Below are 27263 nucleotides of genomic sequence, written 5' to 3'. Positions count from 1 at the left end.
TTAAGTAATATGAGTTAAATATTTTTTGTAAGATGTACATCTAACATGGGACGGAGGGAGTACTAGACATAAAGAGCCAAGATTTTGTACTATAATCTTTCTTTTGATATTCATAGCTGAAACCACAAGTGAATTGATGCATTTGGACAGTTCAATAAGTCGGAGTGTTGGAATATTTGCAAAGCTAGAAGGGATCTCCTTGAAATCGGAGCATCCACTTATAACTAGCTTCTCAAGCACAGGAAACTCCACATTTGTGACATCCCAGCAACAGCTCTCTGATCTCCCATAAGGAAATCCCACAAGTAATTTGAGACTGTCAAGTTTCTTCAATCTTGCAATGTTTAAAATCATTTCTTCCGTCAAGAAACAACCGCAAGGTCCAAATGCCTAAGATTTGAAGGGAGGACAAAATACCTCTCCCATCCAACTGAATTAAATAATCCCATTAAAGAGAACTCCAGATAAAGAAAACGAAGGTGAGTATGAACTTCCGGTATGGGAAACAAAGGAAACTCAGGTACATCTTTAACGCCGAGGCCAAGTTCTTCAAGATTCGGAAACCTCCACCAGAACCTTGCATTCATATTATCCAAGCGTATATCGCAAGTGCCAAAACTCTTCATGTTCTCTAGCATAGTTGTTGAAGAACTTTCTTGCTCATTGTTTTCCCATACCATGAAACAACAGTCTATTTTCACATGCCTTAGCTTCATCATTTCTGATAAAGTAGCAGCCCTTAGGTGTAGCCTCACACTTGACTTGACCTGCAGAGTTTGGAGATTGTGTTGGTGTGATATCCACTTCAATTCAAATTGATTGACACAAAGTGCAAGGTATCTCAACTCAGTTAGCGATTGAATAGCAGTAGCCCATGAATCTGGCAATTCCACATCCATCAAATGCAATGCCCGAACAAATCTCAATTTAACAAGTAAATCTAAAGGATTTGAATATTGGTTATTCCATGTATTGAGTTTTGGATGAGCAATAAACTCCAAAGAATTTGTTTCCTTGAAATCCAGCATTGGAATCTTATCCAGCTGGTAGTCAGAATGATCTAATTGTTTAACAAGATCATCATGAATATAAATGCATAACCGTGATTCCGTGGAATGCAAATGTTGATATGGATTGAATGGCACTGCGACCTGCATATACTTGTCTTGTGTGAGTTTTCTCAAGCAGAACTCACGCACTACATCATGAAGTGAGCAGTATTGTACATCACGATAAAATCTCATTCCGGAAACCATTATTAGGCTTCTGTTAAGCAAATCACTCATGCAAACTTGACATGCTTCCTCCATGTTCTCTGTTCCGGCATTCAATACAAACTCTTCAGCCATCCACAACTTCAGCAGATTGTCCACTGGGATCATTTGGTCTTCTGGAAACAATCCCATGTAAAGAAGGCAAGGCTTTAAGTGGTCTTCTAAATCGTCATAACTTGATTGTATCACCTTCATACTCTTCTCTCCTAAAGCAAGGGAACTTAAGTCATTTGCAACCTCGAGCCACAAGGACGCCTCCATTTCCCTTTTTGCTATAATTCCAGCAATCAAGACAACCACAAGAGGCAATCCCTTACAGTGCAGGGCAACTTGTAACTCTGCTTCCAGTAGATCCGGGGGACAACTCTCTCCTCGAAATACCTTCTTCTCCAATAATTCCCAACTCTCTTCGGACGTTAGAAAGCTAAGAGAATAGGGATCACTGTGGTGCTGAATATGCTTAGTCACTTGTTCAATTCGTGTTGTGACCATTACTCTGCTTCCAAATTCACCTTGAGGGAAAGATATTCCCAAATCTTCCCATGCCTTGACATCCCAAATGTCATCTAATATGATGAGGTATCTCTTGCCTATTAGAACCTTGCGCGACATGTCAGCTACATCATCGTCCTTTTTGATTTTGATCGTATTATTTGTAGCTTGTGTGAAAATCTCAACCAATAACGTCCTCCTATTATATGCTTGTGACACAGCATACCATGCTTTAACATCAAAGTAATTAACAATAGAGGGATTGTTGTATACCTTTCTTGCCAAAGTTGTTTTACCTAGACCGGGCATCCCATAGATGGTGATAACATCCCGCTCCTTAGTTCCTCGTATCAATTTCTTCATAATAATTTCTGCATGTTTCTCAAAGCCGACAACTACATCATCATAAATTGATGTAATACAAGGTTTGTTTGACGTCTCTCCGGAAGAAGGAGTTCCTTTTCCACAAGTTCCTTTTGTCACCTTTCATAAAAGAAATGGAAACAACATCATTTCAGAATTTAGAGAAGAAAAAAACCAAACCCAAACATATCAAAGTAATGTAAGATGTAAAGTTTTATGTGTCACAACTCACAAATATATTACACTTTTACCTCGGGTATGTTCTTCCATTACTGTAGCTATTAATTCTAGGTCCCCCCGAGTCAAAAATTCCCAACTCAAAATAACTCAATAATCTTTTATTACCAAAAAAGGTCATTCGGCTCATTTTTATTTCCGGCAAAATGCATTTGATTTTACAAACAAACACACTGTTGGGTTTGGACCAAGTTTGAAAAAGGAGGAAAAGTTCAGTGAAATTTCACATCAAATTATATGAAATTGCGGAATACACTGGTTCATCAAGTTTTATTTAAATCCCTTTCCCTTATAGTGGCAGATCGGATCCCAGAATTAAATATGCGAGTTTCACCTTAGTATTGAGAAAGAAAAATGGAATATCCGTCGTTGATAAAGCTTCGAAGCTCAAATTTTAAAATTTAACCTACTGTAAATGTGTTAATCATTTCGAATGAATAATATATGAAAAGACTTAAAATATTAAAAGGAACTCATATCTAAAATTTAAAACTGTTTAAGAGGAGTTCTGAGTTGGTCGAGATTGAAAAAAAAATCAGATCAATGAAGAAGATGAAATGTTGTATATATAGTTATGATTTGTAATTTCTAATTTAGTTTAACAACACTAGAATTTAACTTCTGAATGGAACAAAATGCCTAGTAAATAAGTAGAGAAGCAAATAAAATAAAATAAAATAAAAGGTTAAAAATAACTAAGAAAAAACTGATTAAAGAATATTAATGAAAAATGACCTGAAGAAATTAGAGTAAAATGTATGAAAAAAAATAAAACAATTTAGAAATCTGACCTGGGGTTATTGAGAAGATTGTTTAATTTGATGCTTTTGTGTTCAGAGAAATGGAAACTGAGAAAGAATATAGAGGAAGGAGATGGTGGACTTCAATAATATAAATAATTGTTGATTAAACAAATAAATAAATACATATTATTTTAAACTCCCAATCAACAGTTGTATGTATTGTACCCCACGTTTCCGATCGGAAAAGATAACTTTGTTTATTTGCCTTTCGTTTCATACTATTTAACTCACGTTAACTTGACACAATATTAAAAAATAAAGAAGATTTTTTATGGTCTTCAATCTAAATTATGTTAAATGTATCAAAATATTTTTTAATCTTATTATTTGAACTTTTAAGCATGTCATATGGAAAACTGAAATTAAAGTTTTGCCCAAAAAAAAAAGGAAAGGGTCATTCTTTTAAAAAAAAAATTAAAAAGAAAGAAGATCATTTTTTACTCCTGTATTTTATTTTATATGGTTATTTAATATCAAGGATAGAAAAAAAAAATATTTCCTTTCGTCCGGTGTTTTAAAAGGCGGGGGTGTGAGGCGGAGCGGTTTACTTAGTATAAGGCGAGGCGTAAGCCCTATGGATCTTTAAATTTTGGGAAAAGGGTCTGATATACCCCTCAACTTTGTCATTTAGGGCTGATATACCCCTTGTTATGAAAGTGACTCATATATACCCCTACTTATATACAAATGACTCACATATACCCTTTTCCTCTAATGGAAATGAAAAAAAATTAATTTTAGTTTAATTTTTTATTTTTAAAAAAATATAATCCCGTATGAGTATATTTAATCCTCCTCAAACATATTTTTTTGACTTTTTTTTCAGTGATTAATTTAGATTTATTATTTTGATGGTCAAATTTATTTATGTTTCACTTGTAAAACTTATTATAGATGACCAACTTTTTTTCTTCAAATACAAAAATTAAATTACACTATAAACAAAAAAAAAATAGTTTTAAATTATAATATAGCCACAAAAAATAGTTTTAAATTTTTTTCTTTACACTAAGGAATGAAAGAAAAAATAAAATAAGAATAAGAAACTCAAATAATTATAATCAAAGAAGTCAAAAAATAATTTATGTATGAAAAGGATTAAAATATACCTTGAACTTTGCTAGAAGAATCATATATACCCTATAATTTTTAAGAAAATTCAAAATATAAATTTAAAACTAATTTTTTCACTTCCGTTAAATGAAGGATATATGTGAGCTCATTTTGTAACGGTAGGGGTATATTTGAGCCGTTTGTATAACGGTAAGGGTATATATGAGCCACTTTGATAACAAAGGGCATATTAGCTCCAAATGACAAAGTTGAGGTGCATATCAGACACTTTTCCCTTAAATTTTTAATTTACAATATAATATAATAATTACAACCATGATTAATGAAACTCATAGAAAATGAAATTTCTAACATGACTATACAAGTATAAATAATTTAATATCTTAACTTCCTAATAATTAAAGAATCATTGTTTCTAAAAAAAAGTTATCATACTATACAATTTACCCCCCTAAAAGAAAATAATCAATGAACTTACTAGTATCATAGTAAAAACATCACTCCTTCATGAATAAAAATAAAATTACTTTCAACTAGCTAAATAAAATATGATAATTTTGAGACATGACAAAACCATGAAGACCAATGATAAGTGAAAAAGTAAAGTTTCGCTATGTATTTTTAAAAGAATTGTTACGTAATATATAATCATCTTTACAGTGTTACCAAATAGTAAAGATGCGATACTACACTTGTTGTATGAGTTACTCTCAATCTTCTTATCTCTATAGATTAAAAAATCATTATGTATCATTCATTTATTCAAGAATTATGAGGTTCAACAATGTTAATTAAAAATTTTAATACATTATTTGTGTAAGATCTGTTAGACGAGTCCCGAGCGTTGGACATTAGTCGTGCTTAGGGCGTACAGTCGGACACTTAGGGCGTAAGACTTGAAGAACTAAGTCTCAGACTTGAGTCTCGGGGCGTTTTGCTAGAGCCCCGCCTCAGGGCGATCCTCGAGGCTAGTCCCAGAAGAGTTTTTTAAAACACTGTTTAGAGTTGAGTTGATATATCCTAGTTATAAAAATGAGCCTTTTTCCCTTTTTAAAAAGGGAAACTAGAGTCCGGTAGCCAATTAAAAACATATTTGAGTCATTTTGCTAATGGCGAAGTTACGAATGGAACACTTTTTAAATGATGGATAAAGTTACTCTATTTCGTATACATTAAGAATATTTTTTTCCAAATGCTAGATGATTCTTCGATTTATAACTATAGAAAGACTTACTCTTAAGCAATAATTGGAAATAATAGTCAATTTAAGATAAAGATGTTTTAACATAGAGTGAGTCATAAATTTATTACTAAGCACTTTTTTAATTATTTATTTGATCGAGAACTCAAATTTATTTTCTTCTAATGAAATGAAGAAACAGGTATCATATCACGATTAGAGAAGTTAATGTGAGCTAGTTTTAAATGTTAGTTAGATATGAACTTAAGCTAATTTGAAACTCTTAATCTTAATTCTTTAATGTGCATGATTGATTTTTAAGATTAGTTCTAATGAAGTTTTTAAACACACACGCGCACTAAATATTTTTCTTTTGCACTCATATACAAGTATGGATCTATATAAGGTAAATATTTTTCTTTTGCACTCATATACAAGTATGGATCTATATAAGGTAGCGAATGCGAGTTCTCGAGAATCAATGTCTTTTTTATATTTATATTGAGAAATTTATTAAATATATAAATATTATTTGTTGCGAAAATCAGTAACAAAGTAAATTCTTGTTGGAGTTACAGAAATGGATTAGCTTAAGTTTTGTTGCTCTCGTCAATAAGAGTTCGATTTTCATTGGACACTTTAATACACTTGCGCCGAAGTCTTTTGTCAAAATGAGAACTTTTTTCTGTCTATATGAATAGTGACATCAAAAAGTTGACCCAAGTCAGGTTGGTGATTATCCATTTTTGAGTTTATCACGTAAAAATTATTTTGCATCACTTTATATTATTGAGAAAAAAGTATTTATTTATGCACGTTCAAAATTGAAGGGTATAATTGTTAGCCAAGACTAAGTTAAAGAGTATGTATTTCTTATGTCTAGTCCCTTCAGGGACATCCGATAAAATAATCTGTCTTATGCCTAAACAAATAGACAATAATGTTTGTGTTGATTGATATTTAAATTTTATTGTATTGTATCGTTTAAATCTATTGTTAGATAAGAAAATAGTCACCCTCTCTATCTTGGGCAAAATCATGCAATTGGGTCAACACTAGGTTATTCAAACTTCACCCACATCAAGTTAGGCTCAGACCCCTCATTTATATCAGTTCAATTTCACAAATTAACCAACAAAGTCAAGATTATGATTTTATAGGCAACCACAAACAAATAACTCATGGGCACAATTCAATATGCAAAATACGAGGCTACCCAAAGAGATCTAACAATCCATATCAACCAAAGGCTTCAAGCCCACATCCACAATGCAAATTGAAGCTCAAAATTCTCAATAAAAATCGAAAACCAACCTTAATAAGAAGTACAAGTCGAGAATGATAGTGAAATGGGGATGGATTGACAATCAAAGCAAGCAAAAACACTCCTCGACTTTGAAATCACACACAAAGGACTCACAAACACTCAAATGATGCAATGCAAGAGAATGGAGAGGAAAAGGTTTCAAGATATCAAAGGGTTTGCTTTTTGAATTTGAAAAGACCCTTGGCCTTTTTAAATTAGGCACTTTCGGCGGTCTCGAATAACATTGCAGAACGTGTTCGGCGAATTGCCAATTGGACGCCGAACATGCCTGAACAAAACACCAAACCGAAGGGTGATTCGGCGGACCCGATGGAGTCCGATAGTGCACTTCAGCAGATTGCCTTTTGGAGCTCTAATCACCAAAATTGACAGTACACTTTTCCACATGTTCAAGCTCAGAAGACGGACAAGAATGAGTCCGCACAACACCTTTGGCGTATCGCGTCTTGGCATCGTCTAATATTCCTATTTTCAACCTTTCAACTTCTTCTCAACCTGCATTCACAACACAAGTTATTAAAAGCAATAAAAACAAAAGTAAATAGTTGGGTTGCCTCCCAAGAAGCGCCTTATTTAACGTCGTGGCACGACATGATTCTCAATTCCTGAACATTCATTCTTGGAATTTGGGATGGTATCAGTAGGCAACATTCTCTTTTGCCTTGGATTGAGATGAGCGGAGATTTATCATTTTCTTCATTAAAATCCACTTGCAAGTATTTATTTTAATAAACAGCCATTTTAGAGTTAATTAATGAAGTTGGTGGTGGCCGGCTGGCCGGTACTTGAATTTCAGTTAAGAATATTCTCTATTATTATTGAAAGACTTGCTTTTAACCAATTAATTTAAAATAATAGTCAATTTAAGATAAAGATGTTTTGACATAGAGTGAGTCATAAATTCATTTCTTAAATTATTTAACATTATTTCTTATGTAATACACACTTTTTTTATTTGTTTGATCCAGAACTCAAATTTATTTTCTTCTAAAGAAATGAAGAGCAGGTATCACAATTAGAGCTTCATATGTTAGTTATATCTGAACTTCAGCTAATTTGAAACTATTCCTTAATGTGCATGATGCATTAACAATTTAATACTCCTCCGTCCCTTTTACTTGTCAAATTTTGACTTGACACACCTATTAAGAAAATAATGATTGGCATAATGAATTAATTATTTTACGGTTTTACCCTTATTAATACAACTTAATGAAAAAATGAATTTATTTTTATGAATTTTATGTAAAATTAAATACTTTAATACATAATATCAGGATTTTGAACACGATAATCTTACATAGAGATCATTAGGGGTACATACCTGATGCGGAAGACATCATCACAGAGAGAAGCGGAAGCGTTAGTCGTAAATTGGTTTCTACCTCCTTGCCCTAGCCTTACATTACCACAATCGTCAGCGATGGAATTATTGTAGAGAACATGTGGTAACCCTAATAGGTGGAGGGAAGACCAATTTATAAAGGTTAAGACTTAATCTGGTACATCCATCAAGTAACCAATGTACAGACGAGATCTATTCTTTATTAAATATTATTTATGGTATTACTTGGATCACAAGTAAACTTGGGCCACAAGTAAGAAATAATTAATAATTCTTACATTCCCCCACTTGGTCGAATGACCATATATCATTAATATTTCATAAACATTAGTTGTGCATACAATAAATCTCTTCTATAATGTCCATCATACATATCACAATATAACAAACTACTAATGCGAGTTATGGCGATTGTACATAAATTTTAAGCCACATACTTCCTTCCATATACTACTACATTAGCAACTTATCATACTAGGTCCATAAGCTATAAAACTTATATCATTACGGTCCACAATAATGTCTCATAGAGACTTATCTTGTAATATCTCAAAACAATAATGTATACACCATTATGAGAAACAAGAAATTAATTAATGTATATCAGAAACACATAATTAGCTCAGATTTTAAAAATATCATAAATGTTTCAATCATAAGTACAACCAAGACCCATTCTTTGAACATGTTCTTTAAATGTCTTTGGTTGTAAGTGCTTTGTTAACGAATCTGCAATCATGAGATCGGTTCTAACATTCTCAAGTAACACTCTTTGTTTCTGAACTTCTTCATTGACAATAAAGTACTTTAATTCCATATGTTTGACACATTTGGAGTACTTATCGTTCTTGAAGAAGAATACTGCTGCAGTATTATATCAATAAATTTTCAGCGGCTTGGTAATGGTATCGACAACCCCAAGTCCTAAAATAAAGTTGCGCAGCCATAATGCATGAATTGTGGCTTTATAACATCCACAAATTCTGCTTACATTGTGGATGTAGCAATGACAGATTGCTTAGCACTTTTCCACGATATTGCTCCTTCAACTAATAAGAACAAGTAACCAAAGGTGGACTTTCTAGTGTCAACACATCCAGCAAAATCTGAATTTGAGTATCCAGTAACTTCTAAGTGATTGAATCTCCTATACATGAGCATGTAATCCTTCGATCCTTTCAGGTACCTTAAGACTTTCTTTGAAGCTTTCTAGTGATCAATTCCAGGGTTACTTTGATATTTTTCTAGCATTTCGACCGCAAAACTAATATCCAATCTTGTGCAAGTTTGAACATACATCAAACTTCCAACAATAGTAAAGTAAGGAATTGTTTCCATTTCTTTTCGTTCTACATCATTCTTTGGGCATTGCATGAGATTAAATTTGTCCCTTTTTTGAATAGGAACTATTCTTACTGAACAATTGTTCTCTAGAACTTTTTTGATATAACCTTTTTGAGACAGTCCCAATGCCTTACCCATATCTTTCATTTTAAAGTACATAGAGAGAAAGTCTTTCGTCTCACGCAATATGCCTAAATCATTAGCAGCAAGTAAAATGTCATCAACATACAAGACTAAAAATATAAACTAACTCCCACTGATCTTTTGGTAGATACATCGATCAACAGTAATCTCTTTAAATCCAAAAGATGTTATGGTATCATTAAACTTTATATACCAGTGTAGTGAGGCTTGTTTGAGTCCATATATTGACTTCTTTAGCTTACACACCATTTTATCTTTTCCTTTAATTTTGAAACCCTCTGGTTGATCCATATAAACATCCTCCTCGAGGTCTCCATTAAAAAAGGCAGTTTTCACATCCATTTGATGTAACTCTAAATCATAATGAGCTACTAAAGCCAAAACAATTCTTAATGAGTCTTTCTTTGAGACCAGTGAAAAGGTCTCTCTATAATCAATACCTCCTTTTTGAGTGTATCCCTTGGCAACTAGTATGGCTTGATATCGTTCAATAGTACCATTAGAATCGCGTTTGGTCTTGAAGACCCATCTATACCTGATTCTTTTAGAACTTTTTGGTAATTGAACAAGATCCCAGAATTTGTTGTATTTCATGCTTTTTAACTCTTCATTCATGGCATCAATCAATTTATCAGACTCAGTGCTTTCTATGGCCTGTGAAAATGAAATCGAGTCTTTATTAATTCCAATGTCAAAATCTGAGTCTTGCAAATAAATCGCATAATCATCTTAAATAGACGATTTTCTTTATCTTTGAGATTTTCTTAATGGCACTGTTTGTGGTTCATTTGCATCAGATACTTGTGAGTTAGTTCCTTCTTGAAGTGTTTCACCCAAATATTATTCAACATTGTTAAAGTGTTCTTCAACAAGAGGAACAACATTTGTTATTGTTGTGGAAGTAGGTACATTAATGGGCAATGAAATATTTACCCTTACTTCATTAATTTCCACACTTTGTCATTCAACACTCCCACTAACTTCACCATTCTCAATGAATTTTGCATTACCGGTTTCAACAATTCTCGAATTATGATTCGGATAGTAAAACCTATACCCTTTAGATTTGTATGGATAACCAATAAAGTAACCACTTAAAGTTCGAGAATCTAATTTCTTTTCATATGGATTATAAACTCTAGCTTCCGCTTGATAACCCCAAATATGCAGGTGTCTTAAACTAGGTTTCCTTTCGATCCACAGTTCAGAAAAGGTCTTTGGAACTTCCTTACTAGGAATCTTGTTCAATAAATATACAACGGTTTTAAGAGCATAAATCCACAATGACCTAGGTAATGAGGATTTACTCATCATACTCCTAATCATATCCATAAGTGTTCAATTACGCCTTTCTACAACATCATTTTGTTGAGGTGTTCCTGGCCAAGTATACTGTGCACATATGCCATGCTCTTCGAAGAATTTTGCAAATGGAACTGGACATTGTCCCGATTCGTTATACTTTCCATAGTATTCACCACCTTTATCTGACCTAATGATTTTCACTTTCCTATCTAATTGTCTTTCAACCTCATTAACGTACACTTTGAGAGCGTCCGCTGCTTGAGATTTTTCTTTCAACAAATAGATAAATCCATAATGTGAAAAATCATCGATAAAAGTGATAAAATATTTTTCTCCACCAAAAGATGGAACATCAAAGGATCCACAAATATCAGTGTGTATAATTTCAAGAAGTTGAGTGCTCCTTGTGGCACCTTTCTTGGTATGTTTGGTTTGCTTTCCTTTAATGCAATCCAAACATATATCAAGATCAATAAAATCCAGATTTGGAAGAATATCATTCTTTACTAATCTTTTCAATATTTCTTTAGATACATAACCCAAACGTTTATGCCCCCAAATAAGCAGAACTTTCATTTAGTAAACTACGTTTAATTCTAACATTTTGATGAATAGTAAGAAGGGATTCAGAAATATTATTATCGATTTTCAATCTATATAAACAATCAATAAGAATGCCAGAACCATAAAAAGTAGTATTTTTATATAAATTGAAACATCCATGTCCTAACTTAAAATTAAATCCAGAAACATCAAGTCTTGAAAGAGAAATCAAAATCCTAGAAACTGAAGGAACATAAAGAGTCTGTAATAGATCAAGGTGATGTCCAGTCTCTAAGATCAACCGTTAAGTCCCTATGCCTTCAATTTGAGCCTCATACAATTTCTCATGAACAAGAAATCCTTATTTGATTTGTAGTTTGGATCGTAGTGAATCCCTGCAACATAGTGGATACATGAGTAGTTGCACTAGAATCAAGCCACTAAGTATTATTAGGAACTTCTTCTAAATTTGATTCAAAATATACAAAATCACTAAATATACCTTTCTTTTCAAAATCAAGCTTTACGTTTCAGGCAATCTTTCTGATAGTGCCCATCCTTTTTACAGAAATGACACACATCAACCTTGAGTTCCTTATGAGCATCATGTGGAACTTTAGCATGTGCTTTCTTTTTCTTAAACTTGTTGGCTTTCACTTTAAGTCCTTTACTAGCTCCTTGACCCATGAGGTTAATGGAATGACCTCATTGTTTCTTAAGTCTTGATTCCTCTTGAGTAAGTATATTAGACAATTCACTAACATCCCACTCATCATTAATAGTGTTATAGTTAATTTGGAATGGTCAATACTCAAGAGGCAATGAGTTCAGAATAAACTGAACCAAGAAGGTGTCATCCACTTTCATCCCCAAGGTCCGAAGTCTTGTTGCAATGTTAGTCATCTCGATGATATGATTTTGCATATTGCGCGACCCATCAAACTTCATGGTTATGAGTTCAGCCATTCGTGTACCAGTGAGAGACTTATCAGCAGAACAAAAATGTTCTTCCACAAACTTCGGGAATTCCCTGGCACTTTCTGTTTGTGGAATAGTACTGTTAATGTTGTTAGCAACAGTCATTCGCATGAACATAAGGCTCAATTTGTTAGAGTGCTCCCATGATTTATAAAAATACTTCTCATCCTCACTGCCCTTATTAGTAATGACAATAGGTTTGTCATTCAGCAGAGCCAAGTCAAGATCCATCACACCTAAGTGGAACTGGACTTGTTCATGCCATTCAAAGAAGTTCAATCCATTGAACACAGTAACAGACGAAGCATGCGAATGAAGAGGAATAACTGCAAAATAGATATACATGCTCACAAATCAGAAAATAATGTGAATTCAGTAAAACGAAAAAAATATATCGTAATTCTCCTTCGGGTAGATACTACGACACATTATCATAATTTAAATGCCATTTTTAAAAATATTTTATAGGTAATTGAATATTTTTTATCAAACATAAACAACATCTTTGGATATACAATTCTTAAGTTCTAGCAATAGTGAAAGTCAATTTATCTATTTATTTTTTAATATAGGCATTTAATAACCTTCATGGATAAATGACAATTTTATGAGTGCATATTTTTTCTTAACCATACTAGTTTGGCCACTTTGGTGACTAACAAGCTATATGAATACAAATGCATACATAATCTCATACAATTTTGTGCATGTGAATAATTTTTATAAATTTTAGTTTGGCCACTTTGGTGACTAACAAACAATAGAAACATAATACATGCATCAAGTGATCATAAATATTATACGTGTAGACGTTAATTTCTCTAGTTTGGCCACTTTGGTGACTAACAAACTATATAAATACAAATGCATACATAATATCATAAAATTTTGTGCATGTGAATAATTTTATACATTTTAGTTTGGCCACTTTGATGACTAACAAACTATGTAAATACATAATTCACACATAATATTTATTGCTTAGTATAACTACCATTTTAATTTATTGCACAATTTAAATATAAAACATAATTATTACATTATAGGAAGATTAAGATCGTGAGGAATAAAGTAGTGTTTCCTCAAATACTGAAGCCCAAACCGATCAGACCGAATAAGATATATTGACCACTTAAAATTACTCCAGGATAACACTTTAGTTCAATTTTGCTAACTTATATAACAAAAATTCTTTAAAGTTCAAACAATACTTACAGAAGATAATTTATTGTTTGTATCCCTAAATTCCGGTTCACTGATGCGGTGAAGAAAACTTAAATGGGAACAAGAGAATCAAAGCAATAGTCTTTATGTCTTTGTGTGCTGATTACTTAATTTAATTAGTTGCAAAAGTTTTCATATGCACGTGTTTTGTACATGAAGATTATTAGTTCAAACAATCCAGCTCAGATGTCATAGGTAAGATTAAATACTTTGATACATAACATCAGGATCTTGAACACGATAATCTTACATAGAGATCGTTAGGGATACATACCTGATGCGGAAGACATCATTACAGATAGAAGCCGAAGCGTTAGTCGTAAATTGGTGTCTACCTCCTTACCCTAGCCTTAACTTAACACAACCGTCAATGATGGAATTATTGTAGAGAATATGTGGTAACCCTAATAGGTGGAGGGATGACCAATTTATAGAGGTTAAGACCTAATTTGGTACGCCCGTCAAGTAACCAATGTACGAACGAGATCTAATCTTTATTAAATATTATTAATGATATTACTTGGGTCACAAGTAAACTTGGGACATAAGTAAGAAATAATTAATAATTCTTACATTTTATTTCTAATATCAAACTTAACTAGAAAAAGAAAATATTAAAAAAATATTGCAGGAATTCATGTGGAACGAGTTGAAAATGAAAAAAGTTGTTATGTGGTGTGGGGCAGAGCATAATAGGTGGTTGGAATTGCAAAATAGTCCAATCCCATTGCCCATTCTTGAAGATTTCTTTGAGCATGCATGATACATGTCATTAATAATTTGTTTATGGTGTTTGAATAATGAGATTATACAAAGCAGCTTCGAATTGCCTTTAAATACATTTATTTACTCCCTTAGTTTTAATTTATGTGGCATTTTTCATTTTTCGAGAATCAAACATCTTAAATTTGACCGGGAATTTGCGCATGGAATCTTCCGTTTTTTTGAAATGAAATTTATATATTTGTAAATTACGTAAAAAGTACTATAAGTCACAATATTTGATAATTCAAAATGTTTAAAAGATCTATGAAAAATTTACGGTCAAAGATCGACTTGTTTGAATCTCAAAATCAGAAAAGTGTCACATCAAATGGGACGAAGGTAGTACCTTTTATAACAACTTGGAGACTGTCACATCCTGTGTTTTCTTCTATTTCTCTTTTGATATTCGTGGCTGAAACCCCAAGTGATTGGATGCATTTGGACAGTTCGATAAGTCGCAGCGTTGGCATATCCACAAAGCTAGGTGGGATCTCCTTCAAATAGAGAGAATAATCTAAAGATAGCTCCTCAAGCATGGGAAAGGATTCCTCTGAAACTTTCCATTTTACCATCTGGAAAGTGAGTAATGTCAAGTATTTGAGTGTACGGAACTCCACATTTGTCACGTCCCAGAAATAGCTCTGTGATCTCCCAAAAGGAAATCCCCCCTGTAATGTGAGACTCTCAAGTTTCTTCAATCTTGCAATGTTTAAAACCATTTCTTCCGTCAAGACACAGCCGCTAAAGTTCAAATGCCTAAGATTTGAAGGGAACACAAAATACCTCTCCCATCCAAATGAAACAATGAAATTCGGTAAATATATATGCAGAAAAAGAGAATGAAGGCGAGTATGAACTTCCGGTATGGGAAACAAAGGAAACTCAGGTACATCTTCAACGTGGAGGCCGAGTTCTTCAAGATTTGGCAACCTCCACAAGAACCTTGCATTCATCTTATACAAATCTATCTCGCAATGGCCAAAAGTCTTCATGCTCTCTAGCATACTTGTTGAACATTCTTCAAAACTTCCTTCCTCATTGTCTTCCCATACCAAGGAAAAACTGTCTACATTCACATGCCTTAGCCTCGTCATTTCTGATAAAGTAGCAGCATTTAGACGTATCCTCTCACTTGACTTGAGATGCAAAGTTTGAAGATCGTGTAGGTGTGATATCCACTCCAATTCAAATTGTCTGACATAAAGTGCAAGGTACCTCAACTCAGTTAGCGATTGAATTGCAGTAGCCCATGAATCTGGCAATGCGACATCCATCAAATGCAATGCCCGAACAAATCTTAATTTAACAACTAAATCTAAAGGATTTGAATATAGGTTATTCCATATATTGAGTTTTGGATGAGCAATGAACTCCAAAGAATTTGTTTCCTTGAAATTGAGCATTGGAATCTTATCCAGCTGGTATTCGTAATGATCTAATTGTTCAACAAGATCATCATGAATATAAATGCATAACCGTGATTCCGTAGAACACAAATGTTGGTATGGATTATACGGCACAGTGAGCTGCATATACTTGTCTTCTGTGAGTTTTCTCAAGCAGAACTCACGCACTACATCATGAAGTGAGCAGTATTCTACATCACGATTAATTCTCATTCCGGAGACCATTACTAGGCTTTTGTTATGCAAATCACTCAAGCAATTTCTAGATGCTTCCTCCATGTTCTCTGTTTCAGAATTCAATACAAACTCTTCAGCCATCCACAATTTCAGCAGATCGTCCACTGGAATCTTGTGGTCCTCTGGAAACAATCCCATGTAAAGAAGGCAATGCTTTAAGTGGTCTTCTAAATGGTCATAACTTGATTGTATTACCTTCATACTCTGCTCTCCTAAAGCAAGAGAACTTAAGTCATTTGCAACCTCGAGCCACAAGGACGCCTCCCTTCCCATTTTTTCAATAAACCCAGCAACCAGGACAACCACAAGAGGCAATCCCTTGCAATGTTGGGCAACTTGTAACCCTGCTTCCAGTAGATCCGGGGGACAACTCTCTCCTTGAAATACCTTCTTCTCCAATAATTTCCAACTCTTTTCGGACGTTAGAAAGCTAAGAGAATGAGGATCACTGTGGTGCTGAAGATGCTTAGCCACTTGTTCAATTCGTGTTGTGACCATTACTCTGCTTCCATATTCACCTTGAGGGAAACATATTCTCAAATCTTCCCATGCCTCGACATCCCAAATGTCATCTAATACGATGAGGTATCTCTTGCCTATTAGAACCCTGCGCAACATGTCAGCTACATCGTCGTCCTCTTTGATTTTGATCTCATCATCATTTGTAGCTTGTTTGAAAATCTCAACCAATAATGTCCTCCTATTATATGTTTGCGACACAGCACACCATGCTTTAACATCAAAGTAATTAACAATAGAGGGATTGTTGTACGCTTTCCTTGCCAAAGTTGTTTTACCAAGTCCAGGCATTCCATAGATGGAGATAACATCCCGTTCCTTTGTTCCTCGTATCAATTTCTTCATTATAATTTCTGCATCTTTCTCAAAGCCCACTACTTCTTCATCTTCATAAATTGATGTAATACTACGTTTGGTGGAAGGTTCTCCAGCAGAAAGAGTTCCTTTTCCACAAGTCTCAGCAAGCTCCATGGCTTGAGTAATTTAATTGCTTTGTCACCTTTCATAGAAGAAATGAAAACAACATTATTATTTCATAATTTAGATAAGAACAAAAAGGAAAAACTAAACAATTAAATTAGTTTGTGTAAAAGTACGATTCCAAAGAAGAATGAGCCAGAGGGCTTAACATCAGTATTTTGTGATTTGTAGTTTCTGATTTAGTTTAACAACTCTAAAAGCTTAAAACTAACCAAGAAAAATGCGATTTAGGAATATAAATCGAGTAAAGATGTCAAGAAAATATAGTAAAATGTATATTGAATATGAGAAATAAAATCTAACCTTTGGTTATTGAGAAAAAAGATTGCTTAATTTGATGTTTTTGGGTTTAGAGAAATGGAAACTGAGAAATTAATTAAACCAAAGAGGGTCGAATGGTTTTCCACTTGCAAGTATTTTAATGAACATCCATTTCAGAGTTAATTAATGAAGTTGGTGGTGGCCGCCTGGCCGGTACTTAGAATATTAATTAAGAATATTGCTTTACTACTCCCTCCATTTTAAATTAATTAATTAATTGAATTATTGAGATATTTTTTATTTTTCAAATTAACTTAATTGTTCAATTTTTAAGACTATTTTTAGAATGTTCTTTCAATTTTACCCTTCATTAGTTAGTATTGAAATTAGTTATTAATTAATGTTTAGTTATTTTAATTATAAATTTGATAATAATTGATAAGGGTAAAAATGAAAAATTATGCTTAATTTATATCTTAATTTTTTTTTAAAAGGGTCTGAACATCAACAATTCGTTTAATTTGAAATGGAGTTGTGATATAGAATTTTTGGATTGTATATTTTCTCATAAATATAAAAATCTTTTTTTTTATCCTCTCTAGGAGCTCCCACCCTTTTTGCTCCCTTGGTGACTCGAACTCGCAACCTTTGGGTTGGAAGTGAGGGTGCTTACCATCCGAGCAACTCCCTCTTGTTCATAAACATAAGAATCTCATATGTTGTAAAATTATTAAAATAGCCTCAATTGTTTATTCAATCTTACCAAATTTATAAAATCACATAATAAATTATTACAAAGTTATTTGTTCTCCACTTAAGTAATTGTTCAATCTAACTTTAATCCAATTAAAAAAAAATTGAACATAAATTGTAGTGTACTAGTCTTTAATATAATCCTCTCACATAGTACGGAGTACGAAGAATCTCGTCACGTTGAACTTGCATTTCTCGATCATACAACCAATAATACGAACCAACATTGTTACTTTGAGCCATTTGTTGGTCAATATCATCCACAACTATATTTTCAAGTTCACAGACCATAAATATTTCATCACTTCTTTGATATTATAGCAAATAATTATGTAACATTGTACAATTTATGACAATTTTCACTTGTGTGTTAATATCATAATAGTTCATATTAAATTGCTTTAAACATTTTCATATGTAGCCGAAAGAGAAGTTTTTTTTATTATGAAAAACCAAAAAAAAAGTATCACTCCCTCCATTCTTATTTATATTCACCAAATCATTCTTACTTTATCATTTATATTCACCAAATTTTAAGTAATAATAAATTTTTTGTTGGTGAGAATAATAAATTTTAAAAGTAATGATGTGATTATAAATTTTATTTACATATGAAATAAATGGTTAGTAGATATAAATGTGGGGTGGTTTTAACAAAATATAAACATGTGGGTCAAATTTTGTATTTAGAAAATTTCAAATCATGATATGACATTCCCAAATCATAATTTTGGAGGATATGAGATTCCATCTCATGATATGAAATCATGAAATAGAATCAAGATAAAATCGCATGTCCAAATGCTGATTTCATCTCACAATTTTATATCATAATATGGTATCGCATGACCAAAACGCCTACTTAATCTTAATTCTTTACGTGCATGATTGATCAGTTCTAATGAAGTTTTTAAACACACACGCACCAAATATTTTTCTTTTGCACTTATATACAAGTATGGATCTACCGTTTTTAAACACACACACACCAAATATTTTTCTTTTGCACTTATATACAAGTATGGATCTATATAAGGTATCAAATGCGGGTTCTCGGACTTTTCTATATTTACGTTGAGAAATTTATTAAATATTATTTGTTGTGAAAATCAGTACCAAAGTAAATTCTTGGTGGAGTTACATAAATGAATTGGCTTATGTTTTGTTGCTCTCGTCTAGGGGTGTTCATGGTTTGGATAAAAATCGATCCAAACCGAAAAACCAAATCAAACATATTAAATGAACCGATTTAATTTGAGTTTTGGTTTGGTTTGGTTTTAGATTGTTAAGAACCGATAGTCTTTGGTTTGGTTATGGTTTTGTTAGAAAAAAATCGAAGAAATAACCGAACCGAACCAACAAGTTATATACATAAATTTTATTATTATACATACATAATATATTATATTCATAAACAATTTTAAAAATTTTATATATATTTCATCAAAATTTATTTATAATTTACTTATGAAAGAAAAAATGTCCAAGGTGAGAATATTTTTCTTATTGGTTTCATGTATATGAGTGTCTATGAAAATTCTTTGTGGGATTGAAAATATCATTGTATCTTCCTTCTATGCCAAAATAGTGAATTTTGAAGTTTTATTCAGTAAATTCAATGATCGAAAGTTCTGTAATGCCAGTCATTCTAACTATTTTTTCGTTTGAATGGATTGTTGTCACTTTTTTCACGTTTTGAATGAATTGTTTCTTTTATTTTTACGTATGGTTAATAACCGAATAACCGAACCAAACCAAACCAAAACCGAAAACAACCAAACCGATAAATGTATATTATATGTGATTTGGTTTGGTTTTGATAATTTTAAAACCGATTAAGTTGGTTTGGTTTTGATTCTGACCAATAACCGATCCAAACCAACCCGTGAACACCCCTACTCTTGTCAATAAAAGTTCGATTTCCATTGGACTCTTGTAATATACTTGCGCCAAAGTTTTTTTGTCAAAATGAGACAATTTTTTTCGGTCTATATGAATAGTGACATCAAAAAGTTGACCCAAGTCAGGTTAGTGATCATCCAACTATGAGTTTATCACGTAAAAATTATTTTGCATCACTTCATTTGAGAAAAGAATATGATAGACTCATCAACTTGCATAGGCGTATTCAAGATTTCAGGATGATAGGTGCATTATTATGAAAAAGTGAATCTAGTTGGTTTGACATTTAGGTTCTTATCATTGAAAACAGTTAAAATTTAAAATTATAGTTTCAAAATTGAAATGCTTAATTAATTAAAACGCCAAAAGTGCTATCAATAACCACTTAGAGAGATGTTAGCAAATTTTAGAAAGAAAAATAAAATAAGATAGATATAAAAGTCAAATTTCTAGCCACACTAAGAGGTTGTGCACCCAATCATCGTCGTATTATATGATAGTTCAAGTGTGGATTCACACATTTATATTTAACAAAAAATTAAAAAATATGACACAACTATACATAATTTCAGTAGGGGAGCATAGGTTCACGTAAATCCAGTGCTCCCTCCCACATAAGCCTCTGCAACTTTGTGATTTAAAACTGAGAGAAGTAGTGTCTGTTAGCCCATAAAATCATATTTGAGTCATTGGCTAAGTTACGAATGAAACACTGTTTAAATGAAGGAAAAAGTTACTCTATTTCGTATATAGGAGATTGTACTGCACTAGGCCAAGAACTTGAATGAGCAATGAACTCTAAAGACGACATAGGACATTTACCAAAACAGTACGTTTTGTTGGTGGACTCAAGCATTCGAATCTTATCCAATTGATATTCGGAATGATCTAATTGTTTAACAATACACATACTATAGAGAAAAAAATCAAAACAAAAAAGTATAAAAAATGAAGTAATGCCACATGTAAAGTCTTATTTGAGGAAATAGGTGTAATTGATAGCCGGGTAAAACTTACCCGCACCGGGTGTTTACATCAATCCAATACATGCACGGCTAACCGAGACTCCTTGCCCGACTTAAAGAAAGGGTTATAGCCTTTTTTGGCCTTACCACAATAATCAAACTTCCTTTTCTTTTTTTTATTCGGATCAGATTTATGTTGGCTTCGTTGGGAGGCTAGCGTAGTTTGTTACGTCAGCTCCAAAAGGATAAGTTGTGTTGGGAAGAATCGACGAGGTGAGTGTTCTCGAAGAGAAAATCGTGATTGAAAAAGCGTGAGGAGAATTCGAAACTCGAGATATGCAAAATAAACTATGATAGGGGAAATACTTCCGCACAAGTACTAATTTGATTAGCATAAATGAGCCTCATGTGTTTAAATTTATAATGGATAAATTACCTATATACACATCTTTTTTTTCTATAATTTCCATTATTCCCTACCAGTTCTAAAATTTTCCAGAATCCCTTATTTTACTTCCAAACCCCCAAAAGTTGGATACATAAATTCTAACTCCCAAAACCAACATTTATCCCTTCCTTATTTCACTTCACAAATCTCTCCTTATTTTTAGTCACAGAATCTTGGTAGTTATTTTCTCATTCACATTTAAAATTCAAAATCAGTCTCTTTTTCGTAGGTTAAGGATATTTTTAGACAAAAAAATTTAAAAAGAATATTTATGAGTCTTTTACCTATTTTAAAAATACTCCAAATTTATAATAAAATAAACTATGTGAACTTCAATTTTTTTACACTAAAACGTAAATTAGGAAACAAAAAGAAAGAAGGAGTAGTAGTTGTTATTATTTGTTAATAATTAATATAATATTTGTACAAGTTTTTGCCTTTTCTGTCATCTTTTCTTTTTATTTTTTCTTTTTCCTTCTTTTTCTTTGTTTAGTTTAGTAGTTGTTTTGTTTTTCTATTATTTCCAAATCACTGTTGGGTTTNATTTAATAGATCAGATTCAAAAAGAACAAAGATTTCTTGCTTTTTGTTTTGTTTGTCTCAATGAATCTGAAATAGTATCACTAGTAAAAGTTTGAAGGATTTGAATTTTGCTCGTAAAGAAACTTTGTTGGATAAGATAGAAACCAAATGACATAAAAGTATGAATATTTGAACTTTGTTAGATGATTTTATAAAAATATGAATATTATACAAATGATCAGCAACGAAATAGCAAAAGAAGAAATGGAAACCTAAATAAAAAAAGACAATAAAATAAAGGGAAAATTGTATATAATAGCAAACTATTAATTCAAATTAAATGCTATAAATATACTTTGATTTAATTGTATCCTATAGCAAACTATTGCTATTTTCGCCACTCTCCCTGGTGGAATCTCACTCGCCACTCTCTTTTGGTGGCAGTTTTGCTCGCCTCTCTCGCTTTAATACAAACACAAATGTATAAAATGTGTTTGTGTTTGTGTAAAGCGAGAGGAAATTGTCTATATACATATATTTTCGTTCCTCTCTCACCCCTCTCCCAGATCTTGCTCGCCACTCTCCCAAATCTTGCTCGCCACCCTCACCTCTCTCGCTTATACAAATAGAAACGAAATGTATAAATTGCGCTTCTGTTTGTATAAAGCGAGAGAAAATTGTATATACACATGCAAATACATATATCTTCGTCCTATACACTTATAATTATACAATACAAATATTTCCCTGCCCAATTTTTTTTTGCCTTTCTCTCTTTCTCGTTTTATACATACACATATTATACAATTGATCTTTTGTATACAACTGCTTTCTTTTGTATATGTATAGCGAATTATACAACTGCCTTCTTTGTATATGTATAGCGAATTATACAACTGTTTTTTTTGTATATGTATAGCGAATTATACATATATATGTTTGCTATGGAACACAATTATGCAAATTTTGCTATAGCATACAAATATGAATTTTGTGTTTGCTATATGTGAAAGTTGTTCTAAAATAAAATCTCACCTTCCGCTGTTAAGGGTGGCGACAGAGAGACCAATTGCTCCAAAGGGTTGCCCTAAATTGATGGTAACATAAATTTAAAAAATGACAAATAATTGCTGTGGGAAATATCAGCACGTAAATACATAAATCATTTTCTAATTTTTTTGAGTGTTCACATTTAAAAAAATTTATTTGAATTTACTTTTTTTTTTTAAATAATCATTTTTGTTTATTTATCAGAAATAAAATAAATAGTTTCCTTAATTTTTGAAGGAAAATAAGTTGATTTGGAAAACAGTTAAGTCAACATGAGAAAATTAAAAAATATTTTTCAGAAAATATTTTCTTTTATTCCAAAACACACCCTTTATGTATTATTTATTATTTTTCATCTCAATTCATGTGGTACCTTTAAAATTGTTAGAAACGAGTCTATTTTTAAAAGTAACTTTTTCATAAAATATTTTGAGTTGGCTATTAATTTGAATATAGTATTTTCTATGCAATTTTCAAGTATATAAATTTTATTTAGAAAAATATGAACATTTTATATTCAAATTCATAGTCAAACTAAAATTATTTGACTCTCAAAATTCAAACGGTCGAGGCAGGAGGTCAAACTTTGGTATGTGGTATGTGGTATGTGGATTCTATCTTTTATTTTTTTTAGTTATGTCTTTACATGCTAGAAAGCTAGGGTCAAACTTAGATTTTGAACTTTGCGATATGAAGCACTAGCCCTTTATTATTAACAAAAGCAATTTTTTTTAATAAGATCAGATGTATCACTAATCAAGGTGACGATCAGAGTGGCAATACTTGTGTTGTTCATAATATAATGCTGATTCACAAACTTCTGCCTTATTGGAAAAACTATATATGTTGATCACAAGTTATGACGGGGAGACATAATTTGTACAATACAGAAGTGGAAATAGAGCAGCGTTGAATTGCTTTTAAATACGTCTTATAACAACTTGGAGACGGTCAGTTCCTGTGATTTCTTCAATGTCTCTTTTAATATTCATAGCTGAAACCCCTAGAAAGTCGATGCAGTTAGTCAGTTCAATAAGTCTTAGAGTTGGAATATCCGCAAAGCTGGGGGGGATCTCCTTGAAGTAGTGAGCAGATTCTATAGATAGCTCCTCAAGCACAGGAAAAGAATCATCTGAGGCAAGATTTGATTTTTTAAATAATATTTTATGAGGAATGAATATGTTTTAAAAGAAAAATAATACTAATATATTTATTAGGAAAAGAACCTTTTTGACCCATCAAGTAAGAATAAGAATTTTTTTTTAACCTACCTATTAACTGAGAGTGTTTTTATCCAACTTCACATTAGTGTTTAAGAGAACTTTTAACGCTTTTTTATTTTGAACTACTAAAATAAAAAGGTTCCAATAATTCACTTAATATGAACTAGAAGGAGTAATAGAAAAAAAAAGGATCGTATTGAAAATAGGGAATTAAAAAAAAAAAAAGACTTTGACCTTAAAAGAATTCAAAAAAACCAATTTCACAAATTCATCAGCATTAAAAGATTGATTATCCATATCCATGACAGGCAAATTACACAACTAAAATGATGTTGGGATCATCCATACAATATTAATTCGCAATTACCATGAAAATAATACAGAGAAGAAAGCCATCCACAAATTAAATCAAAACAAATAAAATTGTTTTCCTCCAATATCAGCTTTAGTAGTCCTACGATATTGTAACTTGGAGACGGTCACATCCGGTGTTTTCTTCTATTTCTCTTTTGATATTCATAGCTGAAACATGAAGACAGTCCATGCAGTCTAACAGTTTAATAATTCGAAGCGTTGGAATATCCACAAAGCTAGGAGGGATCTCCTCGAATTTAAAACAAGCTATTAAACATAGCTCCTCAAGCACGGGAAAGGATTCCTCTGATGCTTTCCATTCTTCCATCTGCATACCGAGTATTTGAGTGCAGGGAACTCCACATTTGTGACGTCCCAGCAATAGCTTTGAAATATCATCAAACGAACTCCCCCCTTAATGTGAGAATCTCAAGCTTCTTCAATCTAGCAATGTTTAAAACCATTTCTTCCGTCAAGAAACAGTTAGCAAGGTGCAGATGCCTAAGATTAGAGGGGAAGACATAATACCCCTCTCCCATCCAACTGAATCCTGGAAATTCATGACAGAGAACTCCACAGAAAGAATATGAACTTCCGGTATGGGAAACAAAGGAAACTCATCATGAGGTACATATTTAACGTGGAGACTGAGTTCTTCAAGCTTCGGAAACCTCCACCAGAACCTTGGATTCATATTATCAAACAATACATGGTAGGTGTGAAAAGTCTTCATGTTCTCTAGCATAGTTGTTGAACATTCTTCAAAACTTCCTTCATAGTTGTCTTTCCATACCACCGAAAAACACTCCATATCTACATGTCTTAGCTTCGTCATTTCCCATAAAGTAGCAGCCCTTAGGTGTAACTTCTTACTGGACTGGACCTGTAGAGTTTGAAGATTGTCTAGGTGTGATATCCACTCCAATTCAAAATCTTTGACATAAATTGCAAGGTATCTCAACTGAGTAAGCGATTGAATTGCAGTAGCCCATGAATTTGGCAATTCCACATCATCAAATGCAATGCCCGAACAAATCTTAATTTAACAACTAAATCTAAAGGATTTGAATATCGGTTATTCCATGTATTGAGATTTGGATGAGCAATGAACTCCAAAGAATTTGTTTCCTTGAAATCCAGCGCTGGGATCTTATCCAATTGGTAGTCAGAATGATCTAATTGTTTAACAAGATCATCATGAATATAAATGCATAACCGTGATTCCGTAGAACACAAATGTTGGTATGGATTATACAGCACAGTGAGCTGCATATACTTGTCTTCTGTGAGTTTTCTCAAGCAGAATTCACGCACTACATCATGAAGTGAGCAGTATACTACATCACCATGAACTCTATGGGGGACCATTACTAGGCTTCTGTTATGCAAATCACTCAAGCAAACTCGACATGCTTCCTCCATGTTCTCTTTTTCGGCATTCAATACAAATTCTTCAGCCATCCACAACTTCAGCAGATCGTCCACTAGAAGCGTATAGTCCTCTGGAAACAAACCCATGTAAAGAAGGCAAGGCTTTAAGTGGTCTTCTAAATGGTCATAACTTGATTGTATTACCTTCATACTCTGCTCTCCTAAAGCAAGAGAACTTAAGTCATTTGCAACCTCAAGCCACAAGGACGCCTCCCTTCCCATTTTCGCAATAAATCCAGCAATCAGGACAACCACAAGAGGCAATCCCTTGCAATGCAGGGCAACTTGTAACCCTGCTTCCAGTAGAACCGGCGGACAACTCTTACCTCGAAATACCTTCTTCTCCAATAATTCCCAACTCTCTTCCGACGTTAGAAAGCTAAGAGAATAAGGATCACTGTGGTGCTGACGATGCTTAAGCCACTTCTTCAATTCGTGTTGTGACCATTACTCTACTTCCATTTTCACCTTAAGGAAAACATTTATCCAAATCTTCCCATGCCTCGACATCCCAAATGTCATCTAATACAATGAGGTACCTTCTTCTTATTAGACTCTTACGCAACATGTCAGTTATGTCAACGTCCTCTTTGATTTCAATCTTATCATTTGTTGCTTGTTTGAAAAGCTCAACCAACAACGTCCTCCTATTATATGCTTGTGACACAGCACACCATACTTTAACATCAAAATAATTAACAAAGAGAGATTGTAGTACACCTTTCTTGCCAAAGTTGTTTTACCTAGTCCTCCCATTCCAACTATGGAGATAACATCCCGCTCCTTTGTTCCTCATGTCAATTTCTTCATTATAATTTCTGCATGCTTCTCAAAGCCCACAACTTCATCATCATAAATTGATGTAATACTATGTTTGGTGGAAGGCTCTCCAGAAGAAAGAGTTGCTTTTCCACAAGTCTCAACAACCTCCATGGCTTGACTTAATTGCTTTGTCAATGAAAACAACATTATTTCGTTATATAATTTGAAGAAGAAAAAAGAAAACCAAACCATTAATATGTGAAGTCTTATGTGTCTAATATGGGAACGTGCATTGCACGTTTGTCCTCTAATTGACATTAAAAAAATTAATTTATATAAGTAAATATATCATAGTGGAGCGTACATAAATTAATCGCTAAGTTCAAAACTAAGTCCTTTTGTATGCAAGTTTGACATAAGAAAATTTCTCTTCACAAAATATATATGAAAATCTTGTGTCAAGTTTGATATTTTTAATGTTTCATGAAAAATAAACCTTCTATAATATGAGAGGAATTAATATATTTTAATTACTAAAAAGTTTTAATACTA

The 27263-nt window shown here is 32.7% G+C and overlaps 1 protein-coding gene and 2 pseudogenes across 1 annotated transcript; all 3 read right to left on the bottom strand.

Moving 5' to 3' along the window:
* LOC125873482 (putative late blight resistance protein homolog R1B-12) lies at window positions 1-26430 on the bottom strand (annotated as a pseudogene).
* Window positions 16319-17031, bottom strand: LOC125873481 (putative late blight resistance protein homolog R1A-3). Its single transcript, XM_049554415.1, has 2 exons — window positions 16543-17031; window positions 16319-16471 (listed from the first exon to the last, which is right to left on the bottom strand). The coding sequence occupies exons 1-2, from the start codon at window positions 17029-17031 to the stop codon at window positions 16319-16321; spliced, it is 642 nt and encodes a 213-aa protein (XP_049410372.1).
* On the bottom strand, window positions 24619-26882 carry LOC125873480 (putative late blight resistance protein homolog R1B-16; annotated as a pseudogene).
* Between the last annotated feature and the right edge of the window lie 381 nt (window positions 26883-27263).

This window comes from Solanum stenotomum, chromosome 8, assembly GCF_019186545.1.
Source record: "Solanum stenotomum isolate F172 chromosome 8, ASM1918654v1, whole genome shotgun sequence".
Taxonomy (NCBI): domain Eukaryota; kingdom Viridiplantae; phylum Streptophyta; class Magnoliopsida; order Solanales; family Solanaceae; genus Solanum; species Solanum stenotomum.
This window is presented reverse-complemented; position numbering and strand designations above follow the sequence as displayed.